General features: G+C 44.3%; 2 protein-coding genes across 4 annotated transcripts; one reads left to right on the top strand and one right to left on the bottom strand.

Annotated features, from left to right (window-relative positions):
* Window positions 1-219: 219 nt before the first annotated feature.
* On the top strand, window positions 220-10,652 carry uba6 (ubiquitin like modifier activating enzyme 6). 3 transcript variants are annotated; one of them, XM_053417775.1, is made up of 32 exons: window positions 220-280; window positions 781-875; window positions 971-1,065; window positions 1,164-1,192; window positions 1,893-1,987; window positions 2,140-2,251; window positions 2,688-2,768; window positions 3,063-3,185; window positions 3,282-3,405; window positions 3,681-3,784; window positions 3,881-3,943; window positions 4,430-4,506; window positions 4,668-4,734; window positions 4,846-4,989; window positions 5,186-5,332; window positions 5,422-5,502; window positions 5,597-5,674; window positions 5,790-5,971; window positions 6,293-6,398; window positions 6,522-6,611; window positions 6,730-6,810; window positions 6,902-7,030; window positions 7,118-7,169; window positions 7,279-7,342; window positions 7,439-7,508; window positions 7,587-7,658; window positions 7,749-7,872; window positions 7,967-8,160; window positions 8,306-8,433; window positions 8,530-8,617; window positions 8,733-8,827; window positions 8,955-10,652. In XM_053417775.1, the coding sequence occupies exons 2-32, from the start codon at window positions 835-837 to the stop codon at window positions 9,094-9,096; spliced, it is 3,078 nt and encodes a 1,025-aa protein (XP_053273750.1). In that variant the 5' UTR covers window positions 220-280; window positions 781-834; the 3' UTR covers window positions 9,097-10,652. The 3 variants fall into 3 exon arrangements, with proteins under 3 accessions (XP_053273750.1, XP_053273751.1, XP_053273752.1); XM_053417776.1 differs by having other exon boundaries at window positions 241-276; XM_053417777.1 differs by lacking the exon at window positions 220-280 and adding an exon at window positions 291-549.
* polq (polymerase (DNA directed), theta) lies at window positions 10,476-26,190 on the bottom strand. Its single transcript, XM_053417780.1, has 35 exons — window positions 25,920-26,190; window positions 25,756-25,819; window positions 25,198-25,667; window positions 24,883-25,106; window positions 24,516-24,692; window positions 24,294-24,424; window positions 24,045-24,201; window positions 23,162-23,273; window positions 22,869-23,070; window positions 22,622-22,763; window positions 22,255-22,401; window positions 21,943-22,155; window positions 21,704-21,846; window positions 21,341-21,530; window positions 20,877-21,025; window positions 20,501-20,694; window positions 20,290-20,414; window positions 19,650-19,893; window positions 17,368-18,886; window positions 15,697-17,257; window positions 15,425-15,556; window positions 15,141-15,343; window positions 14,392-14,599; window positions 14,076-14,269; window positions 13,853-13,981; window positions 13,595-13,769; window positions 13,331-13,448; window positions 12,592-12,692; window positions 12,421-12,503; window positions 12,228-12,329; window positions 12,004-12,115; window positions 11,630-11,754; window positions 11,378-11,513; window positions 11,169-11,275; window positions 10,476-10,969 (listed from the first exon to the last, which is right to left on the bottom strand). The coding sequence occupies exons 1-35, from the start codon at window positions 25,985-25,987 to the stop codon at window positions 10,856-10,858; spliced, it is 8,271 nt and encodes a 2,756-aa protein (XP_053273755.1). The 5' UTR covers window positions 25,988-26,190; the 3' UTR covers window positions 10,476-10,855.
* Between the last annotated feature and the right edge of the window lie 419 nt (window positions 26,191-26,609).

Genomic DNA, 26,609 nt, shown 5'->3' with positions numbered 1-26,609 from the left:
ACATGAGTGTTAAAAAGTAGAGTGTAGTAGTAAAGCGCAGTGGCGCAGGACGATTTTTGTTTATAAATATAAGGACAAATTGTGATGTGCGGATGACACAAAAGTGCAAAAAGTGAAGTTGAATACAACTGGTGTGTAAAGTCATGGATGTAAAATAAGAATATCCACGAGTGAAGTACTGTGGGACCTCGGTCATGTGATTATAGTAACCCGGAAGAAGTCCCGGTTTTTAACCAGTCGCAGCCATTCATTCGCTGTAGCTTGTCGCTCATACTGGCAGGTGGCTTCCTATGATTCCTTCTCTTCTTTTAAAACAACATGAACAACGACTTTACCCGAACGCTTTCTAAGATTAAACCGGAAACGTCTTTCCTCTGCGGGGGTTATCTGTAGCCGAACGTGTGTGTCATCACTTTGAATGAGTTTATGACAAGTGTCCTCCTCTTCCTCGCCACCGGCACCAGGCTGCGGTGGCGCTCCTAGCTAGCTAGCGAGCAAGCTAGCTGTAGCGAGCTAAACCTCTCCTCCGCACATTTCCTGACTAAACCGGTGGGAGCTAACAGCTAGCATCTCTGACTGCCCCAACGCGTCGCTGTGTTAGCTCGTGGTTTTCCGTGTAGCTTGTAGCGCTGCTGACAGCTGTCAGGTCAACAACGCGTAGAGTGTGACTCAGTTAGCATGTTAGCTAACCGGCTGCGGGGCGTTGGTTTTTGATCCTAGCCGCCTCACACTGACTCGAAGCGTCTGTGACCCCGGTCTGTGTCTCTATTTGTCTGACAGGTGCAGTCTTTCCCTCTCTGACACTTGGACCCCCCCCCCTCCTCCCCTCCCGGCATGGCTGCAGACTCGATGGAGATTGACGACTCTCTTTACAGGTGAGTCTTCCAGGTTTACTCTGTTGTTATTATTGCTCATGAACCTGCAGATCTCGTCGGAGTGACAGTGTTGTGCTTTTTCCTCTTCCCTCCAGTCGCCAGCGATATGTGCTGGGAGACAGTGCTATGCACCAGATGGCCCAGTCGTCAGTCTTTCTCAGCGGAATGGGAGGACTGGGAGTGGAGATAGGTAACCATCACAGCACTTTAAAGATATTCAGCACCACTGTACTCTTAAAGTTGCTGCCAACTGAATGAATCTGATTAACTTGATTTTTGGTTTTACAGCAAAGAATATCGTCCTGGCCGGTGTGAAGGTATGCACTCTCACTGAAATGTGATGAACAAATATATAATGTGTCAAAGTGTCCGACCAGCCCTGGTGTTAACATCTGTCCTGAGTTATGCCATCACAAGTGTTAAGCACGTGTTAGAGGTGTGAATGCACCAGACTGGGTCCTGAGATCCGATCCCATTCGGAGCTGGTTTGGGACTCGTGTGGCAACATACTTTACACTGAGTGAACGTAAATGCGTCCTGGGGCCACATCTAAAGGAACACGCCTACTCATGTCACGCCTCTAACCCACTTCAGTTTCACAATTCATCAAACCTATTTTTACCCCTCATTGCCCATATATGGAGTTGTTTGTGGCCACAATAATAACACTGACGGCCACCTAATAATTGTTCCTTTTTGTAAATTGGTCAAATCTTACTTCACAGCAGATCTGCAGCTCATCGATTCATTTATCACCCCCTGACTCTTCTTGTTCTCGCTCGCTGACGCTGTCACACACACACACAACCATTGCTCTGGGTTAAAATAATATAATTTGTCTTACTTGTGTATTTGCTAATAGAGTGGGGAAGTGAGACATTCAGGGACCATTTCAATACCAGGTGTATATGGGCAAACTCAGCGCAGGACGGATGATTATACCAGGTCTGATCAGGACTTTTGTGTTCCCAGTGCTTTAGCTGTAGTCTCACACATGTGCTCTGTGTGTGTGTACAGGCAGTCACCCTTCATGACACAAAACAATGTGAGACCTGGGATCTGGGCACCAACTTCTTTATCCGCAAAGAGGATGTGTTGAACAGCAGAAAGAGGTAATATACGTCATAAATCTGGACAACCTTTACACACATGGAGAAATATCACACACTCACACACGGACTGTGATCCTTATATACAGGCAAACCCTTCTTATAAATCTCTTGTTTTCTTAGATTGTTTAATAAAAGTTTTCACCCATCCTCAGGGTGGAGGCGGTGGGCCCTCGGGTCGCAGAGTTAAACCCCTATGTTCATGTTGACATGTCTTCCTCTGCCCTGGATGACAACACCGATCTCAGTTTTCTTAGCCAGTATCAGGTAAGACATTTGTGAATGAGTTGTTCTTAGTCAGTCATAAAAGTTCAAATGTATTTGGTTCATAAATATATGTTGGATGGAGATCTAACTATATTGTATTACACATAGATGGAAATAATACCTAAGGGCTCACTAACTTTTATCTGCTGCTGCATGTTATATATTAATTAAAAAAAATGCTTAACTGCTGTAGACCGGAAATTTGGCTTCAAAGTTTTTTTGTTTTTTGTAGAACAGAATCAGTTTGAATTCATAAAAGTCTGTCTCAGTGGCTCTACGCATCACTGTTTACTTGTTAACCAGAAAAATACTCTGTCATTTTCTTGTAGATTTCACTTAACCTTGATTAACATAGGCTTTGTTTTCTTGTTCAGACTCTGCTGCAGACTGAAGGTAACATTTGATCTCTGTCTGTTTGCTCTGCTCTCTCCTGCAGTGTGTGATCATGACCCAAGCCAGGTTAAACCTACAGAAGAGAGTAAATGAGTTCTGCCACTCACAACAACCCCCCATCAGAGTAAGTCTGCAGTCATTACATTGGTTCTACATCACAGAGCACGAGTTAACAATGTCTTGTGGATGCGGAACACACAAACAGTCAAGTTTTTATCACTACCTGTATTAGAACTTGATAAATAGTCAAACATTTTGCGTGCATGCCCCCTGCCAAGCACAACACGAGACGAAACCTGACTGAGGAATGATCCTGATTACGATCATTGTTTAATAACTAAATACATGTGATTGTGAGCGACAGACACACACACGCTCCTGTAAACTAACCAGACTGTTGCATTTTCTTCCCTGCCAGTTCATTGGTTGTGACGCCTACGGAATCTGTGTGCGGGTGTTTTGCGATTTTGGAGAAGAGTTTGAGGTCTCTGATCCCACAGGAGAGGAGCCCAAGGAGATTTTCATCCAAACTATCAGTCAGGTAGATTTCTGCAACATGTAGAATTGGCATTTTGTTATTCTAAATGTATTGTTACTCTAAACATTTAACAAATCCTCTTGACTCTTTCCCCTTAAGGACAATCCAGGAGTGGTAACATGCATGGACAACCAACCCCACGGCCTGCAGACCGGCCAGAGTGTTGTGTTCAGAGAGGTCAATGGCATGGCGGAACTCAACGGCACTGCACGACAGGTCTCAGGTATTATGTCAACATTGCAGATATTTTCTTTAAGTGTATTATTTTAAATCTATTTCACCATCATACCTGAAAAATCAGAAATGCAACCAACATTAAGAATATAGTCCTAATATGTATTTGATGTAAAACCAATGCTGTCTCTTTCATTTCTGTCCCATTTTGAGTTTTTCCAAGAGCAGATTTAATGAGAGGATTTCTGTATTGGTGACAAACGTACAGTGATCTAATCAAAGCCATGTTTGTTTCCTTTTTGGTTTGTGTGTGTTTTTTATCAGTCCTTTCCCCTCATAGTTATGCAATAGGAGATACATCCCAATTACAACCATATGCACATGGCGGTTTCTTTTTCCTGGTGAAAACCCCCAAGACATACACATTTGTAAGTAGAGTCACATCAAACATCACAGTTGAACCTGAAAACAAACGTATGTCTCCAGTTGAACCTCCTGAACGTCTCCATATTTTTGTATTTCAGGAAACGATAGAGAGGCAGTTGTGTGATCCTCAGGTCCTGACACCAGACTTCAGTAAACCAGAGGTGAGTGTTTAAAGCTGTTCCTGGAGACTGAATCATAAAGTGAGGTCACGGTGACAGTTAGATTTTACCCAGTTCTACAGCAAAGCGAACATGACACATCACCAAAAGGCTAAAACAATGCAGCATATCCTGTTCCACAAGATAAGATTGGATGCTCAGGAATAATGGAGCCATAATTACTGCTGGATCCATACATGGTCAAAAATCTAAGCATCACATTATATTTAAAAAGTAATAGAATCACACATCTGGACAGGCCAATAACATAATCTGACTTCTTAGCTTATTCTAATCCGTTTTTATAATAACTATTATATTTAGAGTTGCATATACAAGTGAAGCCAGAAAAGAGATCACTAAAATTACTAATTAATTTAGTCCTATTATGTTAACCAAGCTGTCTAATATATACTCAAGTTAGCCAATGCCTATTATTTTTGTCAAGCCAATTATTTTCTCACAATTTTTCCTAATTCAACCGATCAGGCTCCTCTTCAGATCCATGCAGCCATGTTGGCTTTGGACACCTTCCAGGAGCAACACAGCCGACTTCCCAGCATCGGGTAAATTCAGTATTTATTTTCTGCTCACTGTCTAGCTCTAAACTGCTGCTACTCTTTTTTGTACTCCTGCACCTGAAGATATCATTGGTCCTGGCTGTGGTTTTCAGTGTGTTGAAATGTTTCATGTTCAGTTGTGAGCAGTTCTACTTTGATGCCATCAGGTGCTTACAAGATGCTGAGGTTTTACTGAAGCTAACTGAGGAAGTGAACGCTACTCTGAGGAACAAAGTGAGTCTTCTCTTCTGTTTTTATATCCTTGTGCTTGAATTTCCCTTTCATTTCCAGCAGAGATGAACACCCATTCATTTTCCTTCCTCCTCTCTCCTTCTTTCTTCCCAGGCTCCTGTTAATGCTGAGCTGGTGAGCTGCCTGTCGAGGACGGCGATGGGAACTCTTCCACCTTTAGCTGCAGCTGTAGGAGGCCTAGCCAGCCAGGAAGCTCTCAAGGCCATCACAGGGAAGTTTGCACCACTACAGCAATGGGTAGGTCATAACATTTTAACAGTAGATCTTGTTTTCAAAGGCCAAATGTTGCTTTTTCAGTTCAATAGCAAAGTCTATTCTATTTCTATTGCAACACATTTATGTGAACTATTAACTCTAATAGCTCTTACAACTATTCCTTCAGCATTTTGCATCTTTTTTATATAACTTAACTGTTAACTTTATCTCTGTTCAGTTTTACCTTGATGCCATCGAAGTCGTTAGGCCTCTTCAGTCTCTTACTGCAGAGGAGTTCATTCCCAGGGGCGACCGGTATGACGGATTACGAGCTTGCATTGGCGAATCCATGTGTCTTGAACTGCACAAGCTCAGAGTCTTCATGGTAAGACTTTCTCAGCTTTTTAATGGTATCTTTAATGTTGCATTAAGTTGAAGTTTACATTTGAGTAAATGTCATCTCTTCTGTTCCAGGTCGGCTGTGGTGCCATAGGCTGTGAGATGTTAAAAAACTTTGCTCTGCTTGGGGTTGGATTGGCCAAGTGCTCAGGAGAGGTGGGCATCCGCTCCCTTTTTCTTTTCCTTCCTCTGTCTTACTGCAACTCTACAATTTACTGAAACTAACTAGACTGCATCTGTTCTTCCTCAGGTGTGCATTACAGACCCGGACCTTATTGAAAAGTCCAACCTCAACAGGCAGTTTCTCTTCAGACCACATCATATACAAGTGAATACACATCCTTTTCCACCTCTGTTCCCTCAATATTAAATTACATGAATCACAGTACACTCACCATGCTGTACAGACACTCACTCATACTCCTGTTTCTTCTTTGTCTTAGAAACCGAAGAGTACCACAGCGGCAGAAGCCACTTGCGATATCAACCCCGACCTGCAGGTGGATGCTCACCTCAACAAGGTGTGCCCGGCTACCGACAATATCTACAGTGACTCCTTCTATTCCGGCATGAACCTGGTGGTCACGGCGCTGGACAACGTGGAGGCCCGGAGATATGTAGACAGGTTGGTGCAAATGATAATGTAGTGTTAATGAAGTTCAACTACAAACAGTATTGCTATGTAAGCTCTGGCCCTTCAAGGTCCAAGACTAGTTGGAACACTAGCTGGCGTTATGAGCAATGTTCAATCCATAAATGAAAATATATTTTCTATAAATGTGATAATAAAATGTTATTAAAACATGGATTCATTTCTTTTATCAGTTATGTAATTTATTACATTAAAGTGTTCAGTATCTGTTCAAAGCATTTAAGTAATTGTACTTCCTGTGATCTAATGGCATTGGGCCAAGTACTGATGTTTCTGTATGCATTTAATTTCCAGTCGCTGTGTATCCAATCAGAGACCTCTCCTTGACTCGGGTACCATGGGAACTAAAGGACACACAGAAATCATTGTGCCAAATTTGACAGAGTCCTACAATAGCCATGTGAGTGTGAAAGCATATTTTTGTTCTTTGCTCCATTTTCTTTCTTCCTGCATTGTTCATCTCCAGTGACTCAACAAACACAGACTTTACTCTAAGTACAATCATTCAACATATATCTTCCAGAGAGACCCCCCAGAGGAGGAAATCCCATTCTGCACACTCAAATCTTTCCCCTCTGTCATCGAGCACACGATCCAGTGGGCCAGAGACAAGGTTTGCTTTTCTGATCAAATCCCTCTTTCATTTTTTGCGTGACGATTATTTTAGTTTTCAGAATATCTGTCTGTGTACCTTCCTAATTTAGATTTTTATTTTCCATGGGTTTACGTAGTTTGAAAATGCATTTGCTCACAAGCCCTCCGTGTACAACCTGTTCTGGCAGACGCACTCCTCGGCTGAAGCGGTGCTACAGGTAAGACTTTGCATACCATCAAGTTTTTCATGACCTTTAATGTTATACACTAAACATGGATTTGAATGATCATTTGTTTGGGTTTTTGCAGAGGATGCAGGTAGGGGACAGCCTGGAGGCGTCCTTTCAGGTTATTAAGCTGCTAAGCAGACGACCCAGTCAATGGGAGCAATGCATTGCTGTAGCCCGTCTGAAGTTTGAAAAGTATTTCAAGAGAAAGGTAATAAATCGCTACCTGAAAATACACAGATACTCATAACATGGTGCAACATGATAACAGTTGTTTTCTGCTGTTCTTTTCATCCAGGCCCTACAACTGTTGTACTCTTTCCCCCTGGACACAAGGTTAAAAGATGGAAGTAAGTTTTTATTAAACAATTTTGCCTCTAAATGAATTTCACAGTAATTTTATGTGTAACTTCAGTATAAAATGTATTTACATAGTGAAATCTTTGTCCTCATCCTTAGGTTTGTTTTGGCAATCCCCTAAAAGACCTCCAGCACCCATTGATTTCGACTTGAACGACTCGTTGTGAGTGCTGCATTATTTCATATTACACTTCAAGCCTCTTTTTTATTTTGTGTTCACAACTGAGCCTCTTGCCAAAACCACCTCTGTTCCCATCAGGCACTTCACTTTCATCATCAGCGCTGCTCGGCTTTTCGCAGGGATTTATAACATCCCATACTCAGAAAAGGTAGGTCGTCTGCACTCACGCACACACTGGCTCAAATACAAGTAACCCACTTAGTGACTAATCCTTTCCATCTTTCAGGACCTCTCCAAAGAGGCAGTGGCCAGGATTCTCTCCGATGTCAAGATTCCTGAGTACAGGCCTTCAGAGAAAGTAAGCCCCTCCACTCATCTGCTCCTTGATTTCTGAATGTAGAACAAGGAATCCTGAACTTGTTGTTTGTTGTGGATCTGTCCCTTCCAGTGTATAGAGACAGACGAGACAGTAAGGAAGCCTGATCAGGCGAAGATGTCTCAAAGCAGTCATGAGGAGAGGGAGGCCATCACACAGCTAGAGCAGGCCATAGCGGCTGACCGCGTCACCCCTGGTACATGAATAATAAATAAATATACACTGAAGATGGTTGTATTACTATCATTATTCTATCTCGTGGTAACTCCTATGTGTGAATCTCTCTGTAGAGAGACTGCAGATGCGGCTGCTGCAGTTTGAGAAGGACGATGACAGCAACGGCCACTTGGACTATGTCACGTCAGCATCTGCACTCCGGGCGAAGATGTACTCCATCGAGCCGGCTGACCGACTCAAGACCAAGCGCATCGCCGGCAAGATCATCCCTGCCATCGCCACGGCAACGGCTGCTGTGGCTGGACTGGTGAGAGCAGCGACCCAACACACTTTGTCTCTCCAGGAAGTGTATTGAGAAAAGGCTTGAATTTACAATTCACAGACATGCATGTCTGAGAGGTTGCCATCCTGTGTTAATGAGTGATAATATTATGTTTTGTTGATGTACTCAGGTGGCTCTGGAGTTAATCAAGGTGGTTGGAGGCTACGGGTTTGAATCTTTCAACAACTGCTTCTTTAACCTGGCCATCCCTGTAGTGGTGCTCACCGAGCCTGCACCAGTCAAACGGACACTCATCAGGTAAGAGCTAACCTACACAGTCCCCACATCTCACTAATGCTGCATCACAACAAAGTTCCAGTTGCAAGCTGACAGTTGTGTGGTGTTTTTCCCCAGGGACGACATCTACTTCTCCATCTGGGACTGTTGGACTATCTTTGGCCATGAGGACTTCACTCTGTCTGACTTGATAAATGCAGTGAAAGTAAGAAACATTACTCGCATTATACTGCTTTTGATTATCCTGAGGTTTTTGAACACTTATTTGAATGTATCTAAACGGCGGTGTCAAATAACATGTTGATGCTTTTTTATGACAGGAGAAGTATGGAATTGAACCCACTATGGTTGTCCATGGTGTGAAAATGCTCTACGTGCCTGTGATGCCTGGACACTCAAAGAGACTTAAATTGACGTGAGTGCCTTACCTGAAAATAAGTATTTTTCTCACCTTGCTCAGATTTTGTTTTTGTGCTGGACATGAATCAGAAATGCACCTGTTGTCTACAATGTACAGACGGTTTAACTCTGACTCTCTGCAGGATGCAAAAGCTGATCAAGCCGTCAGTGGACCGCCGCTATGTCGACCTGACGATGTCATTTGCTCCGGAGGCAGATGGAGACGAGGACCTCGCTGGTCCTCCCGTCAGGTACTACTTCAGCCGGGATGGAGAGACGCCGTGACACCTTCAAAAAGTCGTCCTGAAACCTCTTGTGTCCTTACTTCCCTTCCTGTTAATTGATGTGCCCCAGTAACCTGGGCCAGGGGCCAAGAGCTTTCCCTCAGGATGTTATCTGACAAGGGCAAAGCTCCTGGCCCCAGCACAAGCCCTCTCCCCCTGTACTTCATGGAGCAAGAAGAAGCGAGTCCTGGTCCCAGTTTCTCTAGCCAGTGGAACACGAGGAGGCTCGAGAAACATTTAACTGTACCTGTGTACATATATTTTCTCTGTTCTGTTTTCTACTGGTGAAATGCACAGCTCTGCCTGTGTCGATGCCTTAATTGATAAATAACCTCTTTCTGTTCGTGGCAGTGAGTCTGACTAAAAAGTATGTTTACAGAAACCTGCATACTCCCGAAATAAAGACCCACGGGTCTCATATCTGTTTTAAATCTGCTCGGACTGCCGGAGCAATGAAGTGGATTTGTAGGAATCGTGTCTTCTTCTTCCTCAGAGTCCTCTGCTTGGGCTGGAACACATTGCTGACAACAGAATTATCCAGTTGTCAGTCATCTGTCCTCATAGCAACAGGTCAAGCCAGTATTTGTTGTTATCAAATTAAAGGTGCATCAGGTCAGTGGACAGAGATTGTTCTCTTTTCATCATCACATTGATAGCATCATAAAAACATGTATATCACCAGGTATTGCTCAAGGGTTAAAGGGCAACACACCGCTTCATCGACTCTGCCTCCCAGTCGAGAGATGCAGGTGATGTGTGGTGCACTTAACCATGCAGGTAAAACCACCTCTAGTTGTAGCTGCTCGTCTTACCTGTTTCATTAGGTAACCACTTCGTTAACACATTTGGGAAACCATGTTAAATAATAAAGTTCAATGGCTGTTTCACAGACATCTTCTGGAATTACTCTTTTAAAACACCTTTTTTTTAAGAAAACAGTCTTTGCTGTTAATGTATTTCTTTCATTTGTTTATGGATATGTGTCCATGCCGTGTATTTATTTACTTCCTACAAATTTTGTTGGTGTCAAACAGCCTGTGTTGAGCTCTGTTGAGTCAAGGTTCATTGGTTAATCAACAGCTGGAGGTGTACGTCGCCCTTCTGTTCAATTTCAGGAGGAGGATGTGAAGAGGATCTTTGAAGTGGTCCTCATTGGCCTGTGCAAATTAACAAAAATGTTAATGTAGTTTTGAATGGATTGAGTAATGAAAAAATCCAGTTTCTATAATTTAGAAGTTATGAGAGAATTCTGGACGTCCTCAAGACAAGCTCTGCTCCAAGTCTGTTTCGTTTTAAGTTTCATCGTAGTGGAGCTGAAACGAGTCGATCGCCGGGAAAATGATTTAAAAAAAAACTTTTCTGATTGTTTGTTTAGGTCTAATTTCTTACATTAGAAGTTTTGCTGCTTCTGTCATATCACAGTGAACATTTTAGACAAATGACTAATCAACACATTAATATATCGTTAAAATAACCATTTGTCAATTTATTAAATAACAGAAATTCATCTTGCATAAAAAATGTCATGTATTAATAAATAAAATTTGATTATTTTCACATTTATACTTTTTTGATCCTGTAAACCAGGGAGATGAATTAGAAAATACATTCAATAGTTCATTTAGAGTTCATGGAGCAAACATGGCTCTTATATTTATGCATTTCATTAATGTAAGTGTTAAAAAATATTTTTCACAGACGTTATTTACACACGGAACTACAGTAACTTCATGTTGGTATCAGACATTAAAACATTGTGACTACAGATCGATGTCCTGCAGGTTCCCCCAGCTGGGTCCCACCTTGACTTTGGCCTTGAGCTTCACGTACAGTTTTACGGCCGACTCCATCTCTCTCTTTACTATCTGAGCAACCTAATGAAGGGTTTTGGGAGAAAAAAAGAATTTTAAACGTATTCATATGGTCTTTTCTAGACTGTGATGTCTTGTTTCTTAAATTGGCCTCAAATAAATTAGCAGGAAATGCACTACATTTGAGAGAATTCATATCTCTAAGTTTCTTTAAATTCTCTATACATTTAGTAACTGACAATCCAGTAGATCATTTCCATACCTGGATGAGGTCGTCCTCTGTGGTTTCATAGATGAGCTCATCATGCAGCTGCAGGACAAAGTAGGCTCCTCTTAGGTGAGACATCCGAGCCCTGCTCTGGTTCCTGGCTGTATAACAGAACAGCATTGATGTTATCAGACACGATTAGTCCACAGGCTTCCACTGTGTGTGTGTGTGTGTGCTGTGAGAACGGTGAAAGTGTGTGTCACCTGAGAGTGTGTGCTGGTGAGACGCGGGAGCAGCAGGATATGTTTTCCTCAGTCGCTTCTGGATGTTCACGGTGGCGAGTTTAACAATGTCTGCTGCTGAGCCCTGAACAGTCGTGTTCACCGCCTGACGCTCTGCCTGAGGGAGGGAGCAAGAGGGAAACTGATGTTATGAGCAAATTAAACAAGACAAAAAATCAAATGTATTTCACAGCCAACAAATAAACGTAAGTTGTGGTGGAGCAGCTCGCTTACATGTGCTTTGATGTGCGAGCTGGTGTTAGTGATTCCAGGGAGGTATCTCCTTCTGCCCTTCAGCGTCTGGACGTAGCCGTTCTTTACACAGTTCTTCACGGTTTCTTTAAGAAAAGCATTGATGCCTGAAACAGACAAAACAAACACCACAAAGTGAAACATCAACTCAACTGAAACAATGTGGGCAGCAATTGGATTAATTGTTCCACAATATCTGTTGAAGTATTTTTGGATACCCACTTTTTTAAACTTAAATTTAAATACACCGACAATTTTTATATTTTGAATCCCAAAATATTTCAATAATCAGGTATTGAATACATTGTGAGCCATTAGTTTAAGTATGATTAAAACAGAAATGGCAATGTGTCTACCTTTGTATCTGGACTTGAAACTCTCTATGTAGCAGGCTGCATCATTCTCCTCCACTCCCATTTGTTCCCCCAGAGACTTGGCTCCCATCCCGTAAATGATACCGTAACAAATCTGCAAAGACAAACGCACATTATCTCACATGTGACACACACTCACACGCATGTTAGTGAGCTTCCCATTTAAGGTGCACGGTTCTGGTCCTTGTCTCTTTCCTGCCTCGTACCTGTTTCGCCTGTTGTCTCAGGTTGTCGTTCACCGTCTCCGGGTCGATACTTTTCCACTCGGCGGCGATGCAGCGGAACACGTCTGCTCCTCCGTTCAGCACCTGGTGAACACACAGAGGCTCCGTCTAACTACACCTGCGTATCCAGGTTTAACACACAAGTGTTTCTTACTGTTCACTACAAACAACTGACCTGCAGAAGTCGCTGATCCTTGGACAGATGAGCCAACACCCTCAACTCCAGCTGGGAATAATCGGCTGCTAATATCATTCCTCCTGCAGTGTTGTGCAAAAAGACAAGGATGACACACAACACACACTGAAGTTACAGACCAACACGAGACAGTTACATCATTATAGTCACCTGAAAACGGTACAAAGGCGTGTCTCATGCTGACAGAGAAGGTCGGGCCTTGTCCTGCAGCTCCAGCTGTGACTGAAGGCACCGCAGGGCGTCTCTTCTTTCTGAAACAGAACAGTCAAAGCTTTGTTATGAAGATGCATCGAAATCTTTTCATCTCCAGCTCCGATTAGATAACTTTGAAAATGGTCTTTAAACCTTTATAGCCGTTCTCATTCATGACACTGTATTTCCCTACTCATATAATTGGTTATGGTATCATGAAGAGTAGAATAAAAGATAGTTTGATTTTAGATTTGATGAAGTTGCCTCTGATCGTGATTGATCACCACACAAATGAATACATTTACTTTCATATTGACCTTTTACATGATGTATCTTCTGTAGTGTTTGCATTCAGAAGCTCAAAAACATAATAGTTATGATACAACCACATTGGATTATATATGAAGTAAAGCCATAACAATATGGGAGTATTTATATTGACTCAGTGTTTCTGAAAAGGTAGGATTAAAGTAAACTGGATTTAAAGTCTGCAGTTATCAACACAGTAAGAGCCTGAGTGGAATGTACTTGTGTCTTTCTCAAGTGGACAGATTTATACACCAGAGGGGAAATGATATATGAGGAAGTTATGATTAGAATAACAGTTCTTACTGAGAACATGCTGGAGGCCACCCCCCCCCCACACACACACACACACACACACTTTGAGAGGCCCTGGCTCATAGCTCATACCCACCCTGGTTTGTTCTGGCAGCCGTTTTGTGAAGGAGGACTCTCATCCACCTCCGTGGGCATGTCGATCTCAAAGTCTTTGGGGACGTTCTGTATGTTGGGATCAGTGAAGCTCACGCGACCTGACAGCAGAATGAGCTCGGTCACTGCATGTTTTATATTTACTGCTAAACAAAACGTACTAAACAAAAAAAATATTTCACAGATGAAATGAAGTTGTGTCCTCGTGAAACACGTTCCATATGTATCGGTTGTCTACGAGCTTTACCTGTGGCTGTGTGTGTCTGGGCGATGGAGTAAATTCTGTTCATGGCCAGTCCAGGATGATATTGTTTCTCCCTCTGCAGGGGGAACACCACTTTGGTCAGGGCATTAGTGATCCGCCTCCACTCCAGAATCACACCTGGCAGCGGGTGCAAGGGGCACAGTTTCTCCAAAACATCCTGCCAACATGTTTTTTATTTAGTTTAAACACTGTGGATGTTTAATCTCCCCAATAACGTTGTGTAATGCAAAGTAGTTTCACCTTGGTGGTGCTGAACTGCTTCCCGAGCCGTACTCTGCCACCGCCTCTCCTGGTGTAGCCCAGAGTCTTCTTACTTTTTGATCCGCCCACGTCTCCGTTTGGAGGCAGGTGAAGCTCCAAGAACAAAACCTAGAACACACAAGTTTGGAGAAACTGTAACTCTGAGTGAATTTGAAGCTTTGGAACAAAAGACTCTCGGGAAAGAGAAGTAAACGTGTCAAACCTGCGCGATGTCGTCCACACTGGTGAGGGAGAAGCCGTGTCCAGCCAGGTTGTACGCCTGAGACTCCAGCGTGGAGAGTTTGGCCTGCATCACGTGTTTCTGTCTCTCACACTCCTCAGCACTGAAGCCCACACCATTCAGTTCCAACAGGGCCAAACTCACCTGAGAAGGCATCTCAATGCTCCTGAATAGATCTGACACACACAAAACATTAAACCACTGATGTTTACCACTGTTCTGTCCACTGCTACAATACTGTACATATTATAATATAATAATAGTATATTATATACTATAATATTGACAGTCTTTATACCAAGCATGCCGTCCTGCTCCAGCAGGCCGCTGACGTGCTTCATGACAGCATGTACCAGCACGCTCTTGGTCGCCGCCCTGACACGGGGACAGTGTGCATGTGCATTTCCGAGTCCATCCAGCAGAGGTAGCTCTTCAGGACAGAAGGCCATCACCATGTTGGGCAGAGTCCTCTCCTCACTGCCAGGGTCCACCAGCCAGCAGGCGACCTGTGGTGAACAGTCAACACAGTCGTTTAGCAGCAGGTTCGAGTTTAGGACATAAACCCGCCTCCTACATGTTGGTGGACGGGACATGGAACAAACTAATGAGTCAAAATACACCTGAACTCAGATGGTTTCTGTCAATTTACAGAGCTCTTAGCACACTGTGTTCAAGTGTTAATGTAATGATAAGTTTGGTTTTAATTTGTTACTTGATGCTATTAAAACGATATGAAACTTCATTATTGAAGACTGAGAGTGACGGGTGTCTTCAACAATGAAGTTAGAAGAACTTCTCTACTCTCTGCAGGAGCGTGTGTGTGTGTGTGTGTGTGTGTGTGTGTGTGTGTGTGTGTTTGTGTGTCTCTCTGTGGCTATTCACACATTTATTTAGTTATTGATCGCTGATATCTGATCATGAATCCGGATCACTCAGGTTACTTTAACCCTAATGTCCTGGCTTTCAATGCAAAGCTTTTTACTCTGCATGAGTACAAAGATGTGCATGTGAATGGACACTGTGTACGTATGAGCTCTGTATTCTCACCTTGGGGTCTTCACAGCTTCCCTCCAAGCTGATGCCACAGCTCAGTACAAGCGTCTTGTACACCGGGATGATGTCATAAGTGACAACCACTACCCCACTGGGACCCTCTGATGGCCGGCTCAGACAAGCCCTCACCTGCCCCAGCCTCTCACTCACTGGCAGATCCTCATCCAGCAGAGGAGGAGCCAGACTGGAGCTCAAACCTGAGCGTTAAACAGAGGAGATGAATGAGGGGAACATTTCATTTGGATTGTGTGCAGTTACGTGCGTGTGCGTGTCGATACCTTTGCTCTGCTCGTGCTGCAGAGATATGTAGTACGCGTCTCTTGCTCCCCAGCAGACCGACAGTCCAATCAGCACCAGTCCATCACTGTTTCTCACTGGGAAACCATTGAGCTTCTGATGGGCTGCTGATGCTGCACAGATGAACACATGCATGGATGAGGACATGAGTTATTTAGGTTATTACAGTCATTTGTGTTGTAGGTGACAAGGTAACCAGATGCAGAACAATTAAGTCCATTTTACTGCAGCTTAATGTCACCTCTTTCTTTACCTCTCTTGTGTTTCCCTCCTATTTCCTCCACAGGCTGATCACTGCGCTCCCTCTTCTCACACGCCAACGCCAGAGAGTACCGCTCCTTAGTTTTCCACTCTCTGATGAAAGTTTCAAACAGGCCCCTGTCACTCGCCACGTCGATGATGGAGAAAGACCCAGAGTTGCTGGAATTTAGTGACGCTTCTTCGGACAGCTGAAGAGTGAAGCCTTCAACGACTGGCGACTCTGTGTCGGATGGAGTCTTTGGTCGGTGAGAGGACGGAGAGGTGCCCTGTGGAGGCCGGCTGAGCTGCTGGTCGCTGCGTAGCAGGGGTTTGGTTTTGGAGCATTGAACAGACCTCAGCTCGGATTCAGGAAGTGTAGTTAAAGATTTTGGTTTCTCTAGCTTGTGGCTCCGATCAGAGTTGGGCTGTTTAGTGTCGGTAGCTTCTGATGGATAATGACCGTGTCCTGAGAGAGATTTACGACATTTCCGGGCTGCCTGTTTCCGTGGAGGAAGGGTTGAGGGGGTCGACTGGTTCAGGGGCTTGGTGGTGAGAGGCGACTGGACCGAGGAGGTGGTTAGTTTTACTCTGGGGGTGACCGGCGGCGTTTCCTGGGTGGGGGGAATGAGGTCACCAGCAGATCCTGGTCTCTCTCTGACATTCTCAGCGTCCTGACTGGAGGGTTGTGCCGACTGAGATTCACTCATAGCAGCAGCAGGTTGCACATTCAGCTTTCCTGTGTTCCTGCCCGCTTGTATTGAGTGCTGAGGTGGATCTGCAGTTTCTGTGTTTGCAGCAGCAGCGGCGGCAGCGGCTGTTTGAGTGGCTATGTGGCCTGCGTTAGTGTTTTGCCAGGACTGGTCAGACATACTCGGCCAACGGTCAAAGATCTCTTGTAAATCAGGGCTGCAACAAAGATTTCTTTCAGGTGCATTATCTACAAGTAAAACCTTCATGTTTGTTTCCGTCTCTTGCTTTCCACTTTCACCCCCCTGTCTCCCACTTGCTTTGTGGTCAGTAGTGCACCCTGCAGCTGTGTCCTTGTCACACTCACGTTGAGTTGCAGTGCGCTCAGGTTGTGTTTGTATCGGACCAGGTTCAGATGGAGAATCTAGCAGCTGTTCCTCTGCGTTGGGTTCCTGAGCTTGATGTAATCCTTCTTGCTCTGTTTGCGTTCGCTCCGTATGCCTGAGCGAGCTCTGCCTCTCCATAAAATGCTCTCCCACAAACAGCGAGTCGCCCCACTCCGACAGGTTGAAGGAGGACTCGCCCCACTGCACCGCCTCCTGCTTATCAGCCTCCTGGTTGGCGAGGAGCTCGCTGCGTCGTCGCTCCTGGGTCGATGGAAGGGGGCACTTCTGCTCCTGGCCATCAGATTCCTCCTCATCTGACTGGTGGTGTGGGCTCAGACCAGCCAGCAGGGCGCTGTCATACAGGCTGTCGAACAGGAAGCTGCTGCTTCGGTTAGGACTCTCAGAAGCAACCTGATTGGCAGCAGGGGCGTCAGTACCATCATCACCACCTTCATTTTTACCTTCATCCATGTTATTACCCCCACCAGGACCAGGAGACATCTGGGAAAACAACAGAACTTATTAAAGAGGCAAAGCACATGATCATATTGTTTTTCTTATTTGCAGTACATATAAAATCATAATTATTATAATAGTTTCCGATGAGTCACCTGGTGGCTGGTGTCTAGGATGAGCTCCATCTGGCTATCTGTCAAAGAGATGTTGAATCTGGGACATGGGTTGTTAGGGGCCGGTCCGTTAACTCCCTCGGGCTTAACAGCTGTTTCTACCGTCCCCTCCTCTTTTGTCTTTTCTGTTTCTAACTTCTCATTCATTCCTTTCTCCTTCCTGTATTCGTATGACTGCTGAACGAGAATTCTTTCTGTCTGAGTGTCCAATTCAAAGCTGTCGCCAAAGCTCTCCTGTCCCTTTTCAACATCTCCCCCATCTTCCACGTACAGCTCCGGAGACGAGAACTTATCCACCTCTCCGGCCTCTACCCTTCTCCGCTTGGCTTCCGGAGAGAATAATGGAGGATCTGATGTGGCGCCGTTTGTCGGGGCAGAAACTGAGGGAGGAGTTTGTTGCCCGGGGTCAGTAGTCGGCTGCTGGACTGCAGGACCTGAGGTGTCGGACGATTTCAGGGGGGATGTTCGCACAGTCTCTACGTTATCTTGGGGACATTTGTCCGTTTGTATGGAGTTCAGGACTTTGCTTAGAGCCCTTGAGTGCTTCTGTCTACTTTGCTGCCCAGGTGAGGCAGCCCCCCCTGTGGTGCTGTCTCTTTTTAAAGTGCTTGTGGAAACACTACGTTGTTCTTCCACCCAGGACCTCGGGGCTCTGAAACGAGGAGGAGGCATTGGAGGAGGCGTTGGCTGAGGCTGGGGCAGCGACCGAGGCAGAGGGCTGGATACAATCTCCGCCAACTCCTGCGTCAGACTTCTCTCAGGAACGGGCTGTTTTGCCTGCTGACCCACTGGTCTGGTTGAAACTGGGCCTTCACATTTCTCCTCTGGTTTTTTGGGCTCTTCCTCTTCTTTTTCTGGCCTCATGGGTGTTTGTCTTTTTAGTTTTTCATTTCGATTTTTCATTTTATTTGACATGGACATATTTGTAGTTGACTCTGCTTTCTTTTCTGTTTCTTTGCCACTCTCCACTGGGATCTCATTTTCTGTTTGTATAATTTCAGGGTCTGTTCCATCTTCCTTTCTGTGCACCTCAAACTGTTTGTTTACTTCCTTCTCAGCAGGATTGGACTTCCAAACCTGCTCTGTCCTGATTTCACCTCCTGGTTTCTCCTGATTACTTTTCTCACTTCTATAATCCTCCTCTTTACGTCCATCAGTATCTCTACTCTTACTTTTCTTGAGCCTACTTCCCTCCTGGCCGTCTTTAGTGTTACCTCCCTGTGCTTCGTGTGAGATGAGATTTGAGCCAGATGAGGTTTCTGAGCCACTGCTGTGATGGTCGTCAGGGCTGATGACACCAGGAGCTCCAGGAGAAAGTGTCGTCGGGTCCCACTGAACTCCTAGCCTGGCCAGGTCTTCCCGGAGGAGGAGCCTCGCCTCGGAAACAATCTCGTTGGCTGCTTCCTGCTCCGTCAGGGCCCGCCCACCTGTCACCCAGACACAGCGAAGCTTCCGTCTCTCCGCCACCTCCATCTCACTTTCATCCACTGCACGTTTGGAGCTGAGGAACAGACACCGTTGACTTTACATTTGGGCATTAACATTTTTCAGGGAGATTAAAACTTGGTGTGTTGATGTTAAAGCTGCATTGATTTAGAAGTGGAATAAGTTTATATTAGTTTTTATGTATATATATATATATATATATATATATATATATATATATATATATACTTACACAGCTATACTATTTGAGTAGACATTTTCCCAAAGATGATATTATTTACATTTTACCTTTATAAATAAAGCTATTACTATTTTTTGAAATACTGAAACATCTAATTTAACTGTGTGGACATTATTACGATAGGTCGGCTGTTCCTGCTGCCCTCTGTCCTCTTGTTTCTCCGCCACGAGCGCAATGCATGATACATTTACATGTACATGTACAGGTACATATATTGCCTGGTTAGTGACCATCGGTTGAACTCTACTTTTCACGATGCATTATGGGAAACAATGAGTGCACTATATAGGGTATACAAATTTCACTTAACATTGACTATATAGTGGAATATATAGTGATTAGTGAGTGGTTTTGGACACAGCCATCGGTCGTTCAGTTGGTTAGGGATTATGGGAAGTATTATTTAAAAAGTTCTGAATTAATTCCAGCATCTCCACATGTTGTTTTATATTTATCATTTAAAATTTCACAATGGAACCAAACTAAGTGCTGTGCTACATCTCCTCTCTGCTGACGGCCCTTCTTATGCCTGTGTGTTGTAAAGGGACCAACATCACTGCAACAGACACACACGCACCTCTTGAATGGGACTGCATTCCTTAAGGCTTTCTCCACGTCGGCCACAGTGGCCCTGGCTAGTTCAGCGACAGTACAGAGCCCTTGTGTGTAGAGCGCTCTGGCTCGTGTTGCATTCAGGAGGGAGACTCGGACCAGGTCCACCAGCTCCCTCTGGACTCCAAAGCTCAGCCTGGTCTGGTACTGGGACAGCAGCAGCTCCATGTTGTGCCAGCCCAGACGCTTGCAGAACACTGTCACCATACCTGAGGGGCAGCACAAAGTCATTCAATAATTGTCTCTTTTTAAGCTTTGGCTTTAAGCTTTTGATTTCTTAGGGTTTCTTGCCTGTGTCTGTGTGGATTAATTTAATATGGACTCGCATCTAGAAAGAATTATGCTACTTTTAGGCCCCTGTCTGAGGAGTCTACCCACTCAGACCTCGTGAACCCTCTCACGGTAACTTGATGCAATAAGCATGAGCACTAATGAACGATGGATACAGTATATAGCTCTGAAGAAAGTACATCGTCGATCAACTAATGGAACGAAGTCTATTTTGTATATACATTATTCTGAAGTGCAACTGCTTCCTGTTTCAAGTTACTATATTAGTTTCCACCCTCCATTTTTTTCATGGAGGGTTTGACTTCAGCATGTACCTGCATATGTAGAGGCAGACTGCTGGAGAGACTGCAACTGCCCACGATTGCAGGTGTATTTAGAAGCTACTGTTCCTAAAGGCACCTCATTCACCAGATCCTGGAGTACAAGGGTGGTGAAAAACCTGGATAGTGACGACAAAGACAGGAAGTTAATCTCTAAAACTAACTTTGTTTGTCAATCTGCAATCAAGATCAAACTGAGAATTACCGTTTATGGATTGCCATCTGTCTACGCTGTTTTTCTGTCTTGGCGACCAGTTTGCCGCTGACAGACCTGGCGAGAAAGCCTTCCTGGACGCCGACCAGCTCTGCCACTCTTTTCATCGATGACGAGAGCTGTTCCCACAGACGGAAGAACTGATACCAATCTATGGTCGTCCACTCTGCATACAACGGGGTGATCTGTGAGGACAAAGAACCATGTATGACTCTGCTTGTGGGGACCGATTAAATTTCTTTGATGAGGGGCAATTTTTCTCAAAAGCTACAATCAACATTTAGTTACTCTTAGGAACGAAGTGGTGAGGGTTCAGGGATAATCTGGAGTGAATAAAACTGAGAGAAAGTTATTAAAAAATGTTTACCAGATAAAGAATATGCAAATCATTTTCCAGGACAAAGCCCTTCATGGCACGCTGGAGATCTGCAAATATTCCCAGAGCCTCGGGAGGGGAGAGGGAGGAGGAGAGGGTGGCGCCGCCGAGTTGAGTGGGACAGTATCGCTCCTCATGATCTGCAGATACAACAGATCTTTTATTTTTTGCCAAATCGCAGGAAAGCTTTAGTAAGATATGAGTTTTGGTTTCAGTGTGCTTATTTACAGTAGTCTTGCACCTATATGTGATGTGCATTAACGTTTTCTTTGGTAGTAGTGCAAATATCAGTGTATCCAGATGCATCTGTTTGACTGCCTTAACTTAAAAAGTAAATAAATTAAATGTGCCTTATGAGACTACATACTAGCTTCCATTAGGATGCTTTTTTCTAATTCTGTTTCCATCGTGGCATGGCAGATAATAAAATAGCACTTGGGCAATGGTGTCCGTACCGTCTCCCTCCTTCTGGATGCTAATAAATTCATTATCCATCAGCCATTCAACACAGGCCTCAATAGCCCCTTTGTTGGTCCCTTCGTCTGATCTGGATTTGCCGTCACATTTCATGCTGGCAGCCAGAAGAGAACACGAAGCGTACAATGACACATCCTGTGGAGTGCTGGCCACGCCGCCAACAATGATCTGTGATTTGGGATGATATGAAATAGGCACAAAAAAAATAAAAAATAAAAAGACTTTATGAGAAATTGTTTTTTTGTCACTAAACTGAAAACTAAAAAAATTATATTCCTTAATGAGGAAACGACTCGCATACATCCTGTAAGAAATAGTGTTAATGTGAATATCCATGGTACCTCCAGGATGGCTCGCAGCATGCTCGTGGTGACACCTTCCCCTTCCTTTCTCACCAGACAGCTGCTGATTGGCTGAAGAGCACCTTTGAGGAGGATAATGCCTTTCTGACGCTCCGCCTCCTTACAAACCAACACACTCTCACCTGAAAGAGGAGCGACAAAATGACATCATACCAAGGAAGACAGCTGTCTGTATGTATTTAGTGATGTGGGCTCAAATAAACGTGACCGCTCCACACCTATAGTGTCGACCCCTTTTCTCCCTGCTCGTCCTGCCATCTGTTTGTACGTGAGCGGGTCCAACAGGTGTCCGTTGAAAGTCGGGGTTCGGATGATGACCCTGCGTGCTGGGAGATTAACTCCTGAAGAGAGGGTAGAGGTGGCGGCCAGGACCCTGACCATGCCCTGACGGAAAGCTCCCTCCAGCACGTCGCGTTCATCGAATGTCAGCCCTACAGAGAGAATAAGAAACCTCAGCGTAACAGGATACAGTCACCCTGACATTCAGCCCCCAGTTTGTTGTGGTCAAAGGGTTCAATGAGGGTGTTCACCTGCATGGTGGAAGGCCACGCCCCATGGCACAGTCCGCTGGAGGATGGGGTCAAGCCCAGCAGGAGTTCGTCTCAACTGGGCTAAAACATCCACTAGTCCCTCTTGATCCAGAGCCACTGGTCTGAGGTTAGTGTCGCCCTGACCATCTGAAAGAAAGAGATAAATCATCTCACTATACAATATTCACAGAGAGTTATTCATGAATCTTTACTAAATAATCAGGCTTATTTAGGGGACTGTTATTAATGAGTGTGTGAAATTTGGTGTGTATCTAGTGAGTTTAAACGTGGTTTCATAAGGGGACCTTCTGGCCTTGGCCGAGATAGGCACTCTAGTTTAGAATGAATTAAAAAATCAGTCTCATACCAGCGAGCCTGAGGTTGTAGAACTCCCTTGCGATACTGTCTGCTAGTTTCTCACACCAGTTCTTCGAGGGGCAGAACATCAGCACAGAGCGGCCATCACTCACCGTCTCATAACACAAGCTCACTATGTGGTCATCGTCACCCTTTAAAGCAGGAAAGAACGCAGCACATGATTATATCACTAGTCAGGAGAAAGAAGGCTTCAATCGTGATAACCGGACACTGGAGGAGCCGGCCATCCCAATCACCTTAATGTTGAGTGCCGGGGTGAACTGTCGCACCACGGAGAGGCTCTTGTCGTAGATGTTGCAGCCCACTTTGAGATGCTCCAGCAGGGGTACAGGTCTGTAGTCAGTCTGGTAAAGCTCGGCACCTAACCAGCTAGCCAGGAGGGAGAGGTTAGGCAAGGTGGCGCTCATCCCTATTATCTGTACACCCTCAGACAAAGACCTGTGGAAGGAGATGCACAGACAGGCTTATTTATCTAATAACAGGATTGTAAAAACACTGGACAACAAGACAAACAGTGAAACAGACGGACCCTGTGGTGTTCTGCTTCAGGGCTATGTAGCGGATTTTGGTCAAGAGCAGTTCGAGCAGGTATCCTCTTCCAGAATCCCCGACCATATGCAACTCGTCCACCACCACCATACCTGGAAGCACAAAAACAACACACAACCTTAGACTCATTCTTTAAGCTCTATATTCATTAACACACACACACACACACACACACACACACACACACACACACACACACACACACACACACACACACACACACACACACACACACACACACACACACACACACACACACACACACACACACACACACACACACACACATTCACATTCAGGGTTGCATTAAACAGATATAGCTTCTATGTTTTCGCCCCCGTCCTTTTGCTTTGTCAGCAGGATTAACTTAAACTACTGAACAGATTTACTTAAAATTTGGTGGATGGGATGGACATGGGCCATTCAATTTTAGCAGATCAAGAATTTGTATTGTTCAACATTGTGAAATAAGGTGGGTTTTTTTTAAATTTCACCAATTTACCAGGAAATAATTCACTGATCTTGATAAAAAAAAAAGGTATATATAAGGACCTGATATCTATGAGCGTTGGACTGCTGGGTCGTTGTAGTATGCGCCTTACTGGTTGCATTGTAGTTTTTATTTGTGATTAATCTATCTTGATTTTTTCCGATTAGTTCTTTAATCTTCAAAATGTCAGAAAATTGTAAAAAATACAAAACACAATTTTCGGGATCTCAAGATGAAGTCCCCAAAAGACATATTTGGTCCAAGTAACTGTCACATATCCAAATATACTAAAGGAACAGTGAAAGAACACGTACATTTAATGATTCGAAAGATTGATAATCAAAACTCTATTACCACACATGCAGTATATTACCTAGTAGACCCATACTGTCCTCTTCAATGAGTTTGTTGATCAGAGAGTTGGCTCTTTCTATGGTGCAAACAGCCACATCCAATGCTTTGAACCCTCCAGCAGCTGAAGTGCTGCCCATGTATCCCTCCACACGAACCCCTGCCTCTTCAAATACACTCTGCAGGTGCAGAGACACAAGTCTTTTAGATGGAGATAAACTCACAGACAACACATAAATGTAATATATAATTCTGTCCACATCTCCCTCACTTGAAGATAGTGCATCTTCTCTTTAGCCACGGAGACAAAAGGTAAAATGAAGAGAGCTTTTCTTTTAGTCTCCAAAATACGTTTCAACATCAGCAGCTCGGACACCAGAGTTTTTCCAGCACTAGTGGGAGCTGAAAAATAATAGAAATATAAACAGATTAAAGTTGAAAGGAGCTACAATATAGACATTCAACTTTGAATCCATTTCTAACACCTTCTTACCGGAGTACACCAGGTTACCTCCCTGCAGCACCTGTCCCACAGTGAGGCACTGAGCCTGCCACTCGAACATGCAGGTCACTTTGTGTTTCTGGTAGCACTCCAGGACGGCCTTGGGCAAACCCCAACTGGATAACTGCAGCATTTCAGCTTGATTCAATGGAGCACACAGGGCAATGCCTACAACAAAACAAACATAACATTCTACATTTACACATGACATGAAATGACACTGGTGGCAGTTTGAGCTCTGATATCAAGGTCTATTCTGAGAACACAAGTAAAGATGTAAATATAATTCAGTTAAAATTAAACAAACTGGGCATATGTCCACCTAGAGGGTTTCATGACAATACTTAAAATGATTCACCTGGCTGAGGTAAGGTGTCACTGAGAGAACTGAGCTCTAATCCAGTGGGGACTGTGAGCACAGAGGCCGACTGGTTCTGCAACGACTGCTGGAGCTTGGCCCGCTTCATGGCAGCTGTGAGGCGCGTGGGGCTGAACAAGATGTAGTCTCTGGACACATCCGGAGGGGGGGCAACGTTCTTACTTGATCCAGGAGAGCTCCTTCTTCGGGGCGCACCCTTCTGCCTGTTGTAACCCAGAGAGTGAGAGACATTTGCAAACAGCAAAGTATAGAAAAGCAAAGAAAAACTGGGCGATGATGTGAGTTCAGACTCACTTGTTGGAGCTGCCTGCTCGCTGACTGTCTTGTATGTCTCGACATGGTGGCTCATTAATGTCGGCTGATGCAGGCATAGACTGGTCTCTTTCTGAAACCTTCTTAGCGCCGTCCGCTTCCTCCAAATCCTCACTGAACAGAAGCTTCTGAGCGAGATCTTTGCACTCAGCCATCCAACCTGGTCTCTTACAATCAACACTCCGCCAAGAGACCCTCTCTTGGGCGCTGGGGGCTCCGTGGGGTCCCTGACCTGTGGGGGCCCTATCGCCCTCCCGCTTATTGTCTCCAACTGGTGCAAGCGAGTGTGCCGGGCCAAAGGCCGCCGATGACGCTGGCTCCTCATGTGCATCTCTCTCTACTGGGGTCGGACGAGCTGCAGGCTTCAGCGGGTCGACAGCGTCCAGCACCTGCAGCAACTCTGCATCAAGTGCTAATGTGGATTCTCCCAGTGGGAACACTGCACCTCCATCCTAAGATAGATAAGAATACAGGTTGATTGTGATGTGAAATATTTTAAAAAGCAACGTGAAACCCCTTCGGTCATGCTGTCACACTCACCATGAGTCTGTCTCTGCTGTCTGACGGTCTGTCTCCTTGTAGAGGCTCCTCGGGAGCAAGGAGGCTGTGGAGTTGGCAGTTTAATGAAATGAGAGGCTAAGACGTCTCCTAGCATCAGGAGGATTCTGGTCAGGATTCTTCTAACATTATGAACCGGGACTCACCCTTGTTTCTTCTTGATCTGGTGCTGACCCATGTAGCTCTTCCTCTTCGGAGGACCCGAGGTGCTCATAGTGAACAAGCTGCGCTGGTTCCAACAAACGTGTGAGAAGCTGGATGTTAGTCAACATGACGTAAGTTTATAAAATGTGTTTAACAACACGAACGCACGTTGTATTGTTATTTTATAAATAAAACTTTATTTTGTAAGCTAAGTATAAACATTGTCTTTCTGTTGAGCAGCGCTGGAGCGTCTGAAATCAAAAAGTCCGCCGCTCCGCCCAGTGTCACACAAAAATAAACTCGACGGAACAAATGCTCGAATATGATCGTTCCTATGTAAACTGCATCATAATACTACTACTACTAAAACTACTACTACTAATAAGAATAATAATAGCAATACAATAACAATAATAATAACAACAACAACAATAGCAATAAGGGTTGTTGTTGTTATGATGTATATGTTGTGATTCTCAGCAACATATACATTTTTTTATGAACTTTAATAGTAAAGTTTATGGAAAGTGAAGATATACTACATGTATAATACATGTTAAACTACCTGTGGTAAATTCTATTGAGGAATTCATCGTGAATGAGAAATCCAGTTTTTAAGCTGTCAATAGTAAACTGTAGTTTTAAATAAGGTTTATTTTGTGTTCATAGTATAAATTGTATGGTCTGTGGCA

This window comes from Pleuronectes platessa, chromosome 3 (assembly GCF_947347685.1).
Source record: "Pleuronectes platessa chromosome 3, fPlePla1.1, whole genome shotgun sequence".
In the NCBI taxonomy this organism is placed as follows: domain Eukaryota; kingdom Metazoa; phylum Chordata; class Actinopteri; order Pleuronectiformes; family Pleuronectidae; genus Pleuronectes; species Pleuronectes platessa.
The sequence above is the reverse complement of the archived record's forward strand: the minus strand, read 5'-3'. Positions and strand labels throughout refer to the sequence as shown.